Source organism: Fistularia commersonii, chromosome 2 (genome assembly GCF_037954325.1).
Source record: "Fistularia commersonii isolate RoL2024-O1a breed Wild chromosome 2, RoL_Fcom_v1.0, whole genome shotgun sequence".
Taxonomy (NCBI): domain Eukaryota; kingdom Metazoa; phylum Chordata; class Actinopteri; order Syngnathiformes; family Fistulariidae; genus Fistularia; species Fistularia commersonii.
Window position 1 is genome coordinate 5,275,201 of NC_141285.1, and position 18,075 is coordinate 5,293,275.

At 44.9% G+C, this 18,075-nt stretch overlaps 1 protein-coding gene and 1 non-coding gene across 3 annotated transcripts in view; both read left to right on the top strand.

The window, feature by feature from the left end:
* Positions 1 to 2,869: 2,869 nt before the first annotated feature.
* On the top strand, positions 2,870 to 2,975 carry LOC147236208 (U6 spliceosomal RNA). The gene has a single exon (XR_015109025.1). It is a non-coding gene; the product is annotated as a U6 spliceosomal RNA (small nuclear RNA).
* Positions 2,976 to 12,039: 9,064 nt separating this feature from the next.
* Positions 12,040 to 18,075, top strand: part of bcl11aa (BCL11 transcription factor A a) — a 54,408-nt gene continuing 48,372 nt past the window's right edge. Inside the window, exons 1-2 of one of the 2 annotated variants that reach the window (XM_086165145.1) lie at positions 12,040 to 12,495; positions 16,416 to 16,868. In XM_086165145.1, the coding sequence (XP_086021271.1) occupies positions 12,441 to 12,495; positions 16,416 to 16,868 (508 nt within the window). In that variant the 5' untranslated portion in view covers positions 12,040 to 12,440. The remainder of the gene's footprint in view (positions 12,496 to 16,415; positions 16,869 to 18,075) is intronic. The other variant, XM_086165146.1, reaches the window with a different exon arrangement.

An 18,075-nucleotide genomic window follows, 5' to 3' on the forward strand; every position in this document is an offset into this window, starting at 1 on the left:
GCCAGATCAAGAACACTCACGGAGGTAGGTGTATGTGTGTGAAAGTCAACAATTAAGACTTCACCAGAGTGACTACAGAGGGTTCACCATAAGATATAAATCATTGGTAACGCTCAAAGACAGGAAGACCATGTTAGAGTTTGCAAAACTGTAAAAACGCCTTTTCAGTTCCAGGGTGATGGGAAGAGAAGGGTTCGGGGGAAGGAAAGGAACCGATCATGTTCTAAACATACCATCTCATCAGTTAAACATGGTGGTGGTGGTGTCATGGGGTGGGCACACTGCCACTGGAACTGGTCCTCTTGGATTTATTGACGATGTGACTGCTGGCAAAGCAGAGGGTAAAGCTGCAGAATGAAGTGTTCAGGGCAATATTATCTGCTTATATTCAGCCAAATGCCTCAGAAGTCCTTGGATGGTTCTTCACAGTGCAGATGGACAATGACCCAAAGCATATCGCTAAAGCAAAATAATTTTTTAAAGCAAAGAAGTGGAATGCTATCTGACCTGATACCGACTGAGCGTGTATTTCACTCGCTGAAGATAAAACACGGAAGGGAAAATACCCCAAGAACAAGCAGGGATTGAAGACAGTAGCAGTTAGAGGCCTGGCAGAGCATTACCAGGGATAAAACCTGGTGTCTTGTGATGTCTATGAGTTCCAGACTTCTCACTGTGATTGACTCAAAGGATTTGCAAACAAGTATTAAAAAAGTTTGATTTATGATTTTTAGTTTTTCCTTATTGCTTTTAGTCCCTTAAAAGATGCTGGAATGTTCTATTCACCTGGGTGTGATGTAAATACCCTAAAATTAAAGCTGAAAGTCTGTAGTTGAAGCACATCTTGTTCGTTTAATTTCAAATCCATTATTATAATTAAAATATGAGACTTGTGTCACTGTCCCAATATTTATGGGCCTGGCTGTAGGTAGAAATAGATGATAAAGCGATATCTACTTACTTACAAACTTCCCTGTCTATCAGTCCAGATATTGATTTGGAAGATATAGAGATCTATAGATACTTACTTATAACAGTGTCTATAGATAGAGATGATCTTTTTACTTATATATTAAACTGTCTATCAATATATTGATAGAAATATTAACTTATTTATTTATTATGCTGTCCATCTCTATCTATCTATCTATCTATCTATCTATCTATCTATCTATCTATCTATCTATCTATCTATCTATCTATCTATCTATCTATCTATCTATCTATCTATCTATTAGACTGTCTAACTATAGAGATAGAGATAGTTACTTGGTAGAGCAGGTATCCTGCATATCACAAGGTTGGTGAGTAGATTCCCGACTCCTCCTGCCTGCATGCCAAAGAGTCCTTCGGCAAGACACTGAACTCCCAGTTTACCCAGATGTTTTGATCAGCACCTTGCATTAAAAGTTCTACTGCCATTGGTGTGTGTGTGTGTGTGTGTGGTAGAGAGAGAGAGAGAAAATGGATGCATGTACTGTAATCCAGTGTAAAGTGCTTTGAAACAACAAGTCAATTAAAGTACTATATAGGTTGAGACAATTTAACTTCTATATAATGCGGTCTGTCAACCTAGAAATATACAGAGCATATAGGTATAGATGCAGATTTCATATATAATTATGAATTGTTGTCTTTCGACATTTATTTCAGCCTCCAAGTTTTTATTGTACCGAGCAGAATATTTCAGCCGCACCACATGACTGCCATTTAAGTATTTCTGCTTCTGCTGCACATTTTTCTGAGACTGAATCTATTCGGACGCCCATCCTTCTTTTGTCTTAGAACCATTTTCAGCTCTGGCCCAGCAATTCAATTAAGTTCAAAGCATTCATATTGCATTTTCTGCAGGAAATGCATATTCCGGCATTGGGAGTTGATTAATGTTGGATAAGGGGGCGAAAATGATTCAGGTTTGAATTTATATTCAAACAAAAAGAAAGTTATGCACTTGAGACTGCTGTTTTAATCGAGTTATCAATCAGAAGAAGAAAAAGAACAAAATAAATAAATAAATCACATCGGCAAAAGTCCAGATGTCTTCTGGAATCATCCAAATGCTCATCTGGACCCATTTGACACCAGCTGTTATGACACGCAGCTGACAAGAAGCCAGAACAAAGAAAATCAACTTAAATTTACTTCTTTCTGATGGGCAGAGTTGTTCAAACTGGCACTATCAATATCACTTTTAATCACTTCTCATATAAAAATCAATTTTTTCTATTTTCTTTCTATTTGTGTTATGAGTAACACTGCCTTTCACTGATGGCAGATTCATTTTACAATACAAACAAGAGTATATTGATTTTAACACTTTCACACAAATTATCTCAGTCACAGAATGCAAGGGAGAGTAAATATATATGTATATTCCACAATATATACACAGTATATATACAATGCATATAAATTTTTATTGTATTTTAAAGTCAGTTCCTTCCAGCTCAGCTTTGCATATGAATGTTCACCTGTTGGTCCGATGGCGCTCTTTAACATCATCTAGTCTAATCGCACTTGAAATTATTTTACTTGTGGCACAGTAACTAAGACCATTTTCCCCTCAATCAATCAATTATGTTCAAGAATTTCTGGTTATGATCAAATACATATAACCACTGTATAGCACATTAATTCAAACCAATCCGTGATGGCAGTTTCTTCAGTATAATTTACCACGCAATCTATTTTTCCCACCTATGACATGATAAAGATTCCACCAGCCAGATTTGACTGGTCACATCCAGTGAAGATTTAAAGCCTCATCGCATCATTTCAGTCAGAGTGTTGTCCTTCACCGAAAGAGGGGACGCGTCAGTGAAACAAAGTACTTACTTGATGACCTAAAAACATCAGTTCTCGAGTGTTAGTGTTAGTTCTCTAGCACACAGACTGAAATTGGAATGTTAAATAGAAGATTAACCTGGCCCCTGCGCAAGGACGACGCGCAAATTCGTAAAGCGATCCTTATTTTTAAGGGTGGCGCGGCGCAGGAGGTAGAGCTATCGTCTATGGCACCAAACATGTCGAAGTATTGTTGAGAAAGACATTGAACCCCTAACTGCTCCCCTGGTGCTGGTGGACGACAGCCTACCGCTCATGGTTAATCCATGATGTCTTAATTGCAGATAAAGAATTTCCCCACGAGTGAGTAATAAAGGATAAATTATTCAATTATTATTATTATTAGTTCCAATATTTTTCTCCCTACCCATGTCCTCCAACAACTCCCACTCCGTGACGCTCTTCATTATGAATAACTTGCCTCTGTAAATTTCATTGAATAAGATTTAATAATTCAAAGGTGTGTCAAATGCTGCTGGATATAAAGACCAACATTATACTAACTGCAAAGGAAAGGGATTACTCACCCCTTATCTCACAATTCACAATTTGTTTCTTGGATACAGTTCATCTGGAACTTGAAACTGAAAATGTTTTGATAAAAACCATATTTAATAATGTATCCTTATTAGAGGAATGGTTGAAAATTTCAAATAATATATGTTGAATTGTACTGGTAGTCAACCTCCAATTATGTGTATCACATTTGGAAATATGTTTTAAAAATACAGTTTCTGCTGTTTTAATCATGATAAGCATCATTATTATTCCTCTTATTTGTTTTATTTTTTGCATGATAAGATTGCAACATGTTGCTAAGCAATGTAGCTTTTAATTGAATTATTTACCAAAAAAAAAAAAAGTTTGGGTGATTTCACAGGACAGTGTTTATGACATGCACAAGCATGCACTGTATATGCAAGCACATGGACGCACAGCAAATCCATTTCCCATGAAGAGCAATGCATATATTTTCTTAAATAGACAAAATAATAACCATTTTTATTGATGATTTGATCATTTTCCTAAATTAATAAAAAGTATATTTCGAATAATGAGTAACAAGGGATATTTTTAAATGAAATTTATGTACTAACAGAATAAGAGTTATGTGATCCATAATGCTGTTATTAAGAATTAATCTATTTATAGAGTAGAGGAGTTTTTATCCTCCTAGGAACTGAATGCCTTACATTTTACTAACTTTGGCAATCCTCAGCGCAAAGCGTGTTGTATGTGTATGTACGATGTGCCTACAAGTTCACTCATTTGAAAGCACACACCTGCTCATAACAAAAAGTTCACCTGCTGTTACCCTCTATATTACTCTACTAGGAGCTGAACTGAATATTTTACTTGGAAAAATTAGTAGTGTATGAGTGTTATTCATTTTTTCATCACAGCCTCCCCCTGCTGGATAATTAGGAAACTCCAGCTTCAACTGCTATTACATGAAACTAAACACTTCTCTCTCCTACTTCATATTTGATTCAAATAATAGAAGAAATATTATAAAATGCCACTTTTAGATCTGAATCTTCCCATGTGGATGTTCTTGCACTGACCCACTAAACACAATACAAACTTTTTGAGAATTATTAAGACAAACAAGAATTCGGAAATTATTTGGTTCTCCTTTTGCCATGTTTTGAGCAGATGAATAAATCTTTTTTTTTTCTCACATCTGGATTGGTTTCATAAATATTTCACAACTCAAGCTTGACTGACTGAATGATAGTAGACACAAATATTATGATACACTATAAACAAATATGCTTAAAATACTACACATGTATCAGCGAAGGAAAGAAAGAGAGAGAGAGAGAAAGAAAAATGAGAAGTTTAGGAAGTTAAAAACTGTCACATTTGATTAACCTTCCTCCTGAATATTCTATTTATAGCTTTCTCCATGTAGCCAACTTTATCCTGACCATGTTACACCAAGAAAACTTAATGTTATTATATTTGTTTAAATACTCTGCGTTTTATTTACAGTTTAAAGTACTATGTTTTTCTTAAACGAAGCAAAGGTGATTGATTGCAGTGTGAGTTGCGATACAGAAGAGTTCCGCTTTGTCCCCCGGTTACGCAGCGCATTGAACGCACCAGTCGTGGAGACGCGTGACGCGGAGCGACGCAGCGGCGGCTCGTAATGGAGGCAGCCCGGAACAGAAGGGTGTCATGTCACATTAGATTTGTTATTTCCCCCCTTCGGTGTTAATGGTTTGAAAGGGCCTCCCAGTTTGGCGGCGTGGCAGCGCTTCGGAGCCCATTAGAAAGTGGCTGCCGCGATACAGCCGTCATTAGTCGGCATGTCCCCCCCACCTTCTCCTACCCCCATCCGCCCCGCCCGCCCCCTTTGCAGCCGCTTAATCTAATTAGATAGCCGCGCTCCTGTCTTTTTTTTCCTCTAAGGAGCAGGAAGGGTGGGTGTGTGGGTCGGTGTGTGTATGTGTGTGTGTGTGTGTGTGGCAAAGACGGGGGGGTCTCTTCTATTGATATTCATTAAAAATACATGATTTATCACTAAGCTCCGCCGAGGTGCGGCCTGCTCAGCCTTCCGAAAGGTGGAGGCGATGGTGGGGATGGATGGATGGATGGGTGGGTGTGTGTGTGTGTGGGGAGGGGGGGGGGGATCCTCTACGGACCGAGATTAACCGGATCCGACTTCATTTCCCGCCGCCGGTCTCAAATGATCGGGGAATTATTCCGCTGGATTGACGTTATTATAGACTCAATCAGCCGCGTGATATTTAATATGACCGACGTCGCCGTTACTGACAGAATGACAAGTCCGAGAAGATTACTACTGCTACTACAAATAATAATAATAACATTATTATTATTAATAGTAGAAATATTATTATTATTATCATAAAGGTGACCTTTCCATATTTTTAGTTTTGGCCTTGATAGGAAAATTAATAAAATAAGATAACGGTGGTGAATTTATATTTTACCAACTGTTAAACGTCTTCGGATGAAAAAAGGTGGTGGTGGTGGGGGTTTAAATCACTTTCAGCCCAAGGTTTAACCGACGGGGATTATGTGGGGTTATGTAATGTGATGCCGATAGACCGGATGCATCAGACTACATCTGAAACAAAAGGGAAATTTAAAAAGGAAAAAAAAAAGAATCAGTTAGATAAAGCATGACATGTGATTTAATGTTGAATTCCGGTTTCTTGAATCATTTGGTTTTCGATCGCGTTTCACTTCTTAAAAAAAAAAAGACTTTCCCTCCTCAGTCGGAATTTATAAATTCGATTTAAATAAAATTCCACGATAATTATTTTCTTCAAACATTGCTGTTTTGATCTGAGGTCTCTATCTTTACCGGCTGCCGTTCGGATCCCCGTGCTCGGTGCTCCGGGCCCGCTGGCGGCGGAGGCTGCAGCAGTTCACCGGGGCCTCCGCCGACTGGACACCGACGACAAGCGACCGCTAGAGGGTGCTGGAGTCCACGTTTGACGATGAGCGACCCGACAAGGTACCGGGGGTTTCTGATACGAGTCTTTATCACCAAGGATTCCTCTAGAAAAAAAAAAAGGTTACGTGCGTATTAGTGAGTTCATTCGTTTGGGAAGACATGACGTTAATAAAGTAAACTTTTTCAAAAAAATATATATATATATTCTCTCCACACCTTCTTCATCTTGGCGTCCTTTCCAACCAAGAGTTCAGGTATTGAATCAAAAATACCTGGCCAAATATTTTATATGAGCACTTCCGGCTTTTCAACGTATTTCCGGTGTCTAATATCAAGTCGTGTTGAATTTTTCCCCTCCACCCTCCACTCCACCCACGCTCCCTCCCACACCCGCGCATTTATAGACACCCGCACTTACAGGCTCCGCTCCCGGGTGGATCGTTCCTCGTTGGCCATTCATCTTCATAACAACCCGTTTGTGTAAAATTAACAACGACTTAACTACGGTGGTCATAAACGTGTCCGTGCGTTACAGGCAGATGGGTGAACCGTGGGAGGGCGGGGTGGGTGTGTGTGTCTGTGTGTGTGTGTGGGGGGGGGGGACTTAACGTGACTGCAACGGCACCGGCCGTCATTTTGTATCCAGCGTTGCTATGTGGCTCCGAGGGCCCTTCTGGGTCATGACGCGAAAAAGTGAGTGATTTAAACCATCGCCGCGTGTGCGTGGGTCACTTGCGAAATTTGAAAAAGTAACTTTAGGAGAGTAAGCCTGACGTGAAATAGCGTGAAGGGCCGGTTATGACGCACGCCCTAGCCTGGTCAGGTCCTGTCCGGTCCTGTCCAGCGTTGCGCACCGCGGCTCGGCTTGGCAAGAGGGAGACTCTCGGTGCCGCTCCATGTGACAAACGCGAACCGTGTGTCTCTTTAAACGCGCCCGTCGCATCGTGGGTGGGTGGGGGGGGTTGGTGGTGGTGGCAGGGAAGGCGATGGAGGCCCCCACTGGGTTGGGGGATGGGGGTGATAATTTGGGCTATAGCTGTGTAATCCCGACGATTTCATGTAATACCTCCGGCCCGACTCAGCGGCGTGTGCGCACATCCCCCGATGTGATAATGGTGCGTTGTGAAATCCAACCTTCTCCTCGTTGTAAAGCCCCGTGTGTGTGTGTGCGTGTGCGTGTGTGTATGTGTGTGTGTGTGTGTGTGTGTGTGTGTGTGTGTGTGTGTGTGTGTGTGTGTGTGCGTGCGCCAGACTTGAAATCCCTCGGTTGCTAAGAACCCACGGACTCAATTTGACAGCATTCCCACGAGTTTGTGTACCGGAAAACAAAGTAGTATTTTGTTGTGCGTAATTTGTATTTGCCAGTATTACGACTGTGTTTACACACACAGTGAGGGTGGGAACGGTGGTATTCGGCGGGACTGGGGTTGTGGGTGGGGAACCCACGAAACTTTATCCACGCACCATGATACAGAATAGAGAAGGTTGTGGCAGAAACGTGCGTAACCTCGACATTTCCTGACGTGGAGAACGATCAGACGACCTCGCAGGGTCACGAGGTTTCTAAAATTGCCAGAAACAACCAAGACGCGTTTCACGTTTTCCTTTGCCGTTGTCGAATTATTATTTTTTCCTTCATAAAATATGTTTTATTAAGATATCTTTTACGGAGCCCCATGCGGATGATCAATTCACTTTACATAGAAAATGGATTGATAAGTAAACAGACATATAAAAAATAGTGAAGCAATTCAAATAAGTAAAATTAAAGGGGTAGGTTAAAGTAAGATTTTCCAATAATTTTAGTCACTTTTCCGTCCTGACGTTCAATTCCCTAATAACGCCGTGGCCGTCGGTTTACGCCGAGCGTTTTTATGCACCAGCGGCTCGGGAGAAAACAAATCTGCGCCGACTGAGTGAAAAGAATAAGAGTGAGAGAGGGTGAGACAGAGAGATGGGTAGGTGGAGGTATGAAGAGGATCACGGAGAGGCCGGCTTGGGGTAAGGGAGTGTTAGTTTGGGTTTTGTGGAGCTGATTTATGTCAGGAGACCCCCGCCCCCAAGTAATTTCCATATATTGAAATGCGGCCCCCCAGTCACTCAATTTCCCTGGAGCCATCGTGCGTGCCGAGAGAAGGAACGCATGTGACCGTCGCCGGTCCGATCCGATGCCCAGTGGGTCTCTCCGCTATTTTCACGCTCTTTTGCAAACCTCCCCACCCACCCAACCCCCTCAACTCTCTTCATTTTTACGAGCCGCCGTCACTGTGCGCCATCCGCTCGGTGCGTTTCTGCCTTAACGGTAAATAAACGTCCTTGAACGGGAAAGTTACCGGTATCAGAATGTGGCCTTTGTAAGAGCCAGGAATTACACGACACCATTTAAAAATATATATATCTACATCTGTATAGGGGTTAGGGTTAACATCCTCCCCTCCCCTCAACTTCAAAATAAGCGGTGACATTTGGAATTATAATAAAAGAGCCACATCCATACGAAAACGCGCACACGGTTGTGCCCGTTTCTGCTGCGCCTCCGTGGCGTTTAAGCGAAGCAAGAACGACCTGGAACGGGGCGGGGACGCTCAGCCGTTTTTTTTTTTTTTTATTTTTTACGCGCAGAGACCCTGCGGCCAGCAGCTCTGCGGACTTTCATCAATGTGCATGCTTGTGTATCTGCTTGCATACGGTCAAACGGGAGGAGGGAGGAGGAGAACAGATTAAAAAGAAAAAAAAAAACCTTTGTGGGCAAGAGATGGAGCGGGGTGGAGAGAGAGGTCAAGGTTAGTGTTCTCGGTGTGTGCGTGCGCGCGTACGTGTGTGCAAGGTGTAAAACACCCCCCCCCCCCCCCACACACACACCCACCCTTATAATCCTAGTTGGTGCCAATTTGTAAAGAACGGACTCTTTCAAAGTCAGTAGTGGAAGTTCACCGGGGATGTTCGGTCACCCTCCGTCATAAAGACGCGCAACACCGCGTTTGGATCAGCCAAAGAACGCGAGAGCTGGAAAAAAAGGCTCTGAACACCTGAAATAATAGATTAATAACGCATATGAATGTTAGGACAAACACCTCGTTGCATGGGTCGGTGCCTCTTTGTAGAGGCCACCTGGGACACCCGAAAAAAAGATAATAAAATATACATTTACCGCCATGAATATAACAAAATAGAGGCGCGCCTGACTGTTATTTTTTTTTTATAATTTTGTTTCTTAATTTCATGTAAGAATCTTTGTCATTTTGAATAAAAACCGACGCCTCTTTATAATGACGAGCGGAAGTGCCCGTGTGACACACGACAGGTGTAGTGGAAGTTGAAAGAAAAAGGCTTAAATCCTCTACTTAATGGCAACTAAACACACCCTCCCAGTAAAAACTGAATATATTAACCGTCCCGATATGTTTATCTTCCAAAAAACAACAACAAAAAAAAAACAATAATAATGTATTTTATCTAAACCACTTGCGCGTAATTGTTTCCGGTTTATTTTGAGGATCCTAATTATGATAAAGATAAGTTAAAAATTTAGACCCACCGTGCATAGGATTTATAGTTTAAAACACAATGAATGAATGAATAAATTCAATTAGTGCATCGAAACCACCGGCGCGCCGAAGCTGTCAGATCATTTGGAGATAATGTTTCTGACCATGAGCCGGAATCCACCACGCGACCTGCCTCAACTTGAACGCACGGCCACGACCGGGGATAATCGTCACCCGAGCTCTCGCGCACGCACACACATGCACAGACACTGACACACACACATTACACACACACACACACACCAGCGGCGACTCCTCCTGTAAAGCCATGCAGCAAGTAGCAACCTGCAAAATATTTCACTCACTGGTCCTGCATTTTTCCCCCCTTGACGTTGAACCTCCTCCTCCTCCTCCGGCTCCCCTCTCTCTCTCTCTCTCCCTCTCTCTCTCTCTCTCTCTCCCTCTCCCTTTCTCTCTCTCTCTCCCATCAACCTCTCCTCCTCCTCCTCCTCCTGAGTTGCCCCCCCCGCTATTAAGTGCGCGTCCTCTCCGGTCAGTGAGCGTATCTCCAAGTCTGTCAGGCGCCACCGGAGTCTCCGCCGCCGCCTGCAGCCGGGCTCACTTCTCCCGTGTCATCGCCGCTGCCGCTCCGAAGTCGTCACTCTCCTCTCGCAAAAATCCCATCCTCCTCCTCCTCCTCCTCCTCCTTATTCCCCCGGTTCTCTCCCATCTCTCCTCCGCCGGCGTTTTGATCGCGCCGCGCACCGCGTTCGCCGGTTTTAAGCCCCGCGTCTTTATATTACCAAACCCCCTTTATTACAAGAGTATTTACAATCTCTCCCCCCTCCTCCTCGTCTTCCTCCTCTTCATCCTCCTCCTTCTCACTCCCCCCCCCCCCCCTCGCCTCCCCCTCGCTCCCCCCTTCCGCGTGCACAGCTCGAACCTGAGGCACATCTGAAAGTTATTACGCGCGGTCGCTTCTGGGCCCGCTCCGCACTTCTACTGCTTCTTCTGCTTTTCTTGCTCGGTCTGCAGTTCTTATTTGACGGGGACCCACGGCCACAGAGAGCGGGACCCCCGACCATGCAGCGCTTCGTTCACACCGTCACTATCCCCTAACACACACACACACACACACAGGTACACCATAAAGCACCAGTTTCCAACAATAAAATTACCCTATTGTGCACATGGCAATAAACACTTTTAATCTTCCAAAAAAAGTTTTCCCCTTTAATATGTTTAAATCGGAAATAAGTAATGCTTTCTCAGAATATTTCATTTAATTATTTTTAATATGTAGTGACTGAATAAACTATCAGTGCTCGCCCCTTATAGGGATTATCCTCATAATCCACTCTGAGATTAAGGCATGACCGGGAAACGCGACCGGACGAATGTCGAGTTGCGTTCCTTTTTTTCAAACCCCTTCGCCTCCCCCTCATGTACTGCGTGAAATCCCGGTGTTTGACATAACAGAAAACCGGACGCGGCTGATTGCCTCAAACAAAACAACAACAACAAAAAAAAAACACCCCGGTCCGCCGTTACCGGAGAGTTCGGCGTGGCTCTAACCGTGTCGTCTACCTCATGGCCACTGCGCGCCGCGCACATGGCTCGGAACGGGTGGGCGGGCTGGGGCTGGGGACGCGCGCGTACGTTTGTGATCTTGTCTTGTGACGAGCGTCGCAAGAGTGGACACGCACACGCACGGAGGCGCGCACGCAAACGGAATGTGCAGCGGTATTATATCCGCCCCCCTTCGGTGAGCTCCTGTCCGCGGCTTCCCTTGCCCTGTTTTGCGTCCACCCCCCCTCTCTCTCTCTCTGCATATTGCTTTCATTAGACATCTCTCCTCTCTCTCTCTCTCTCTCTCTCTCTCTCTCTCTCTTACTCACTCCCGCGCACACACACACACGCACACACACACTCCTCCTTTCCTCGTAGAGTCTCTCGTCCGGCCCCCCGATCCCTGTGTCCATTGGCTTCCACCCGGGTCTATTTCTCATGTCCAGCCCTCCTCCTCCCCCTCCTCATCCTCCTCCCCTCTTTCTCTCTCCCTCTATAATGAACGTCCATTGGTGTTGTTCCTGCGCGTCCCGGCCCGTCCCTCCTCCCACTCCCACTCCCACTCGGGTGCCTCGGCCCAGCCCATGTTTTTGTATGTCGGGTGTCCGTCCATCGCCTGACGTTCAAGTTCGCCGGGAACGTCACGTCCGTGCACTTGAACTTGCACAGTACAGAGGGGTGGGGGGTGGTGGGGGGTGGGGGTGGGGGTGGGGGGTTGAGGGGAGGGGTGGCGTTGGGGGGGGGGGGTTGAGGGGAGGGGGGCTTTTGCCATTTTTTCCATCTCTCTCCCCTCTCTCTCTCCATCCACCTCTCTCTCTCTCACACACACTCTCTCTCTTTTTTCCTCTTCTGCTCTCCTTTCTCAAAAAAGCCATGACGGCGATCCCGAGATCCATCTTCGCATCCGCGCCATCTTTGTATTATTTCTAATTTGTTTTTGTTTTTTTTTAATTATTTTTTGGTCTTTTTTTTTTTTAATTTGTTTGTGGATGACAAAGGCATTGGATGAAGATATTCTTTTACCCCACCGGAGTCTCCTCTTTAACCCCAGCTCTTCCCGATGTGATCCGCGCTGAACGCCGCCGCCGCCGCCGCCGCCGCCAGCTACCATGTCTCGCCGCAAGCAAGGCAAACCCCAGCATTTAAGCAAACGGGATTTTTCGCGTAAGTAGAGATGAGAAAACGGGAAAAATGTTCATTTATGGGTCTCTCTTTGAAAAAAGGGGGTGGGACGGGTGGGAGGACAGCGGAACCGGAGCCCCTTGGACATCGGAAGCACCTTTCGGACCCGCGGTCAACTGGACTTAAACGGCGTGACCGGAAAAGTGCGACGCCTGCGTGCGTTCAAAAAAAAAGCCGTCCGGAGCCCGAAAAGAGACAAAAAGAAAGTTTTGAGTGCCGGCGTGTACCCTGTTTTTTTTCTTCTGTCCGAAAAGAGGGAGGGAGATGAGTGGTGGTGGTGGGGGGAGGGGGCGTTAGACGACGAGAAAACGTGTATTCGCTTCGGGTCCGGTGCCCCGCACGATCACTCCGGTCAGTGGAAACGCACTGAGCTCCCGCACCAGAGCGCGTCCTGTCCGCCGGAGAGATCAGCCCCACGGAATATCGCTTTTTTTTTTTTTTTTTTTTTTTGATAGTTCTGTGGGCAACTTTCATCTTCTCCCTCCATCTCCCAGTCATTTTTTTTTAAATTATCTTTCAGAATAAAAACTAAAACTTGGAGATGGATTACTTTTCATTTTGTTTTAACTAATCATATCCGACTGTTTACAACTGCCTCGTTCTTGCAGCAACCTGGCAGTCGCGTCTAAACAAATCGATTTCTGTTTTACGCACTTTTAATATCCTCATCCCGTTCATGTTAATGCACTTTATTGATATCCATCGTAGACCAGACCGCTGCTCCTCAAACGCACCGTTGATATACTTTTGCCCCGTGCCTGTGCTATCCAAACTAAGAAAATAAAATAAACAAAAACATCTTATGCATTTGATTTCAAACTGAGATTGTGTTTTCAACAGTCGTGCCAAGGGAGAAAAAAAAAACTCGGAGATTTGAACACTGTTTTGCAAAAGTCCGGAGATCTTCTCTTTTTTCTTTTACGCATGTCGTTTTTCTTTTATTGATCAGCCGCGGCGTGCGTTTTTCTTCCGACAAGCGACGTAAAAGCGTCAACGCGAGGTGGAAAATGTGTTTTTTTGAAACCGCGGTTCTGACTGACCGGCACCATGTGTATCCGCACACGCTCTCTGGCACCTCGCGACATTTCAGCCGGCAACTCCAAGTGGCCCAGAAAGACACACACACACACACACACACACACACACACACACACACACACACACACACACACACACACACACACACACACACACACACACACACACGCGACAAAGAAAACCAAACGCTTTTTGTGCGTCTTTTACGCATACAACGTTTTACTCCACTGGCCGCCTTTGCAGCTGTTTATTTATTTCAGAGACAGTGTGCGCTGAGGGGTACGCGTCCGTGCGTGTAGGGCTCCCGGTTGGGGTGACAGTCACTATGGCCATGTGCCGTCGCTAGGAGGCAGAGCACGATCAGAAAAATCCAGCCCTCAACCGGATCGGTTTCACGAGCGACGCACTACATCGACACGGGGTACTTTTTTTGGCGATCTGTTTAGAATAAAAGGGAGAGCGGGAGAGGCATGGGGGACGGGGGGCACGGGGGGTAGGATCCCCACCCACGACCAAAATCTACAATTCCTCTTCATCACCTCTTCTTAACACTATCCCACCCCCCTCTCTACCCCCTTTTTGTGCTTCTGATTTTTTTTCTACACACATATACACACACACACACACACATACGTACAGGCAGCTATCAGCATATGCAGCAACACTGTAATATGTCTGCAGACCTCATCCCCCCTCTAAACACACACTCTCACACACACTAACACAAATGTATGCCCAGGCACAGTCAGACAAAAAAAAAATGTTCATTTCATTTTGCATTCGGATTTATTATCACTCTGTCACTCTCCAGCAAACAACAACCCTGGATTATTTCTTCCTTTTTAGAAGCCGCCCTATTTATTTATTTTTTTTTATTTTTATTTTTGTATTATTCAACGCTATTACTTACATCACGTTTAATCTCTGCTCTTTCACAACATGATCAGGCTGGATTTAACGTGCATGGCTCGCTTTTCAAGCTGAGTGGTGTTCAATGCTTTGACCCTGCTCAATGATTCCCATGTTACCCCTCCTTCAGTACTACCACATTTAAAGTACTCCATTCAGCACGGTCACATGCACTTTGTTTTAGTTTGGCCAATTTACTGTTCAACTCCTGAAAGTTTAATCTCAAAGTGTCTCATCTGATCACAGGCTTTATGTTTTGTGTGTGTGTGTGTGTTTTTTTTTTCACATTCATAGAATTGCTTGGATATTATTCACTCCTCTCTGCTCCAAACCTACCTGCGCTGGTCTAGAAGAAGACAAAAAAAAAATTGAAAAAATTAAATATGGCAATTGAAATTTATTGAAACTGAACAGATACATATGCCATTAAGTCTGGCTAAATGTTTTCCATCCCCCTGATAGCCACTCTTAGAGGTGAGGGGTAGCTTTCATTACAATTGAATATATATTTTTTTATCTGTTAATGCACCCATCCTCCTTTGTCGCTATTGTGTAATTACCATGTCATTGTGTTGACCGTAAAGTACAATCAAAGAGGGGGTAGGGTGTGGAAAAAAGAGATACTGGGATCGGGGGGAATTTATCGTGTTACCTCCACGTCCCAGTTTGCGCGCAGATGTCATGCAGGACTGCAACGTTCAAATGATATTTCCTGGAGGGGATGTGGTGCACATTCAGCCTTCTCTACGCCCGTGCGCACACACACCCACGCACATACACACACACACACACACACACACACACACACTCCAACCATTTTATCAGACAAAATCTGTACCAATCACCCAGACGGTGAAAATTAGAATCTATTTTTTGATTCTCAGTGGTTTTAAGTTCATTAAAATGTAAAATTGGGCAGCTGAGTAAAGAAGGTCAACATGCATTAGGCGACTAGCGCAGAGTCAGACTCTTCACCTTGGACTGAAAGATTTTCTTTAAAAAGAGGGACAGTGAATTATCCTCTCCTGTGTTGCTACTTTAATTCAGCTGCCCTCTCTGTTCACCCCTCCAACCCCCCCCTACACACAGACACGTGCGCGCACACACACACGCACACATACACACACACACATGCACCACGAAATGGTCTGGCTTTAACAAAAGGCTTCTTAAAAAGTAGTCTGGAGTTAATCTGGCCTTGAAGGGGTGAGGAATCACGCTGAATGTCTCATTTTAGGATGATTTCTTGCCGTACAAGTGGCCGGTATCTAAGAACTATAAGTAAGACACATTTAATGTAGGCCAAGAGTTTTCCTTCTACCCAGCGCACACATACTCTCCGCCGTCTGCCTTTCCCTTTCTCTGCTCTCTTCTCCTTTCCCAGCGCACATGTTGGACATGTTTGTGACAGTTTTTCCTTCTGCTGATTACAGGATCAAAGCCTGTACAAACAAGGTTAGACAAGTCATCCTCATATTATTCTTTCGTTCTGTGCTGTATTTAAGCATCAGCCTCCGAGCTTTCCCTGTCATTGGCTGAAAAACAGTGTTGTCTTTAAGGAATCTGATTTCAGCTCAGCAGCTATTATTTCCCCACCATTTTGTGTCTCTGATGTGTGATCCAGATCACTTTGCATTGTAATTATTTCCCCTGCATTACATGCTTTTTCTATCATTACAAGGCACATTTTCTCACCCAGTTATTGTCTAGAAGCCAGGCTAGAGTCTAGCATTTCCACTCGAACCCTCCATGTCAGAGGAAGACGTCTTCTATATTTTTTCGCGTATCCTCAATTCCTACTTGCATCAGTGCGAAAAACAGGAGAGAGAAAAAAAAAAAAGCTAAAAACTTGCTGCTCCGCTCCGAATAAACATCAGCTTCTAATTTCCTTCTCCTCTCCCAACTCTCTCTTTTTCTCTCTCGTACCCTGTGTTCCCCCTTTTCTGCCTTTCCAGCAGCTGAGCCCCTCGCCTCGGCTATAGTCTCATCGGAAGAGCTGTCGGAGCGCTGCTCGGAGCAATCGGAGGAGAGCAGCAGCCTCAATGGGCACCACCCAGGCTCAGCTGTGGGCCGGCTTGTCCGGCTGGGTCATGACACCCACTCTTCGCTGGAGCAGGATCTGCTGACCTGTGGCCAGTGCCAGGCCACCTTCCCCCTGGCGGACATCCTGCTCTTCATCGAGCACAAGAGGAAGCGATGCCACGGGCCGCCCTGCCTGGCCGTGGGCCGAGGGCTGGACAAGCCCCCTTCGCCCTCCCCGGGCTTGGCCCTCACACCTTCACCCGCTTTGTGCTCCCTGCGCAGCCGAAGGCCCGTGGAAGTGGGCATTCAGGCCACGCTGGCAGACGACGACGACGATCGGTTCTCGTCACCACGAGGGATATGCCCCAAACAGGAGCCCCTCCCAGGTAACCGCTCTCACACTTCCCAAAATGCATCATTCCTGTTTTGGGCTCCTACCACAATTGTTGTCTCAGCAGCTCCTATCGTGCAGCGGTGGTCAGATTATCTATGTGTGTTAGAGTAGAGAGTTAAAAAGTGGACAATAAACAGTCAGCTTTCAAAAACTCTTGTTCAAAGCAGATATATATTTGGTGCTCAGCTTTTCCGGGTATGCGGTTGTGTATTTTTGCCCCGGGTGGGCTCTAATTCTTGTTTGAGTCGTTCAGCTATGTGACACAGTAAATGTTTTTTAGTGCTTCCGTGTGATGAAACACGCAGAGCATAGGATTTTGGGGGGGGGGGGGGGATGCCTCTCATTTCCAAAGGTGTTGTTTGAGAACGAGGATTTTTTTTATTCCACTGAATAAATACTTCACGCTACTTTGATTTAAAATGTAGCTTTCTGCGTGCGTGCGTGTGTGTGTGTGTATGAGTAGAAATTAGTTTTTCCGCGATCAAGAAGACTGTTTGTCTGTGTGTAGCACAGTAACAGAGTGTAACTGACCTCATAAACCCTGTGCAGAAAGTGTGTATGATTGAATGGTGTACACTTTATGCCATGATGACCGTATCCAGGTGCAAAGAGAAATTGGGCAGGGGGTAGGATAGGGAAGGGGGATTACTTTGTGGACAGGGAAATTGTGAACTTATGCGGTGTGTGTGTGTGTATGTGTGTAATTGTGCGTGTGTGCATATGGTACATCACTGGCCGATTGAAGAGCAAAATGTGTGTGCGCAATGTAAATTCTTTGGAGTAACTGCAGCCTCTTGTTGGGATTCGGTACACAAATGTGTGTTGTTGAATCTGTGTGTGTGTATGTGTGTGTGTCTTTCTCTCATGTGGCCCTAACAGATGTGTCCATGCGGTGTGGTTTCCCCTCTTCCACTGCCACATTTTACCCAACTAAATGCAGCCCGGCTCTCTTCCACCCCCTTTCATTCTTCCTCCTCTCTCACTCTCTCTCTTGTGTTTACCTCTGTACCAAACTCCATAGGTAAAACATACCATTTTACCTCAAGCATGTGTGTCTGTGTGTGTGTGTGTGTGTGTCCATCCACCTTTTCTCAGTGCCAGAAAACAAGAGGCAAGTAGAATGAGGGAGAAGCCAGTTTTGCTCATAGAGGGAAAGTCGCTTATTTAAAGCATCTTAACACCACTAATTATTTGTTGCA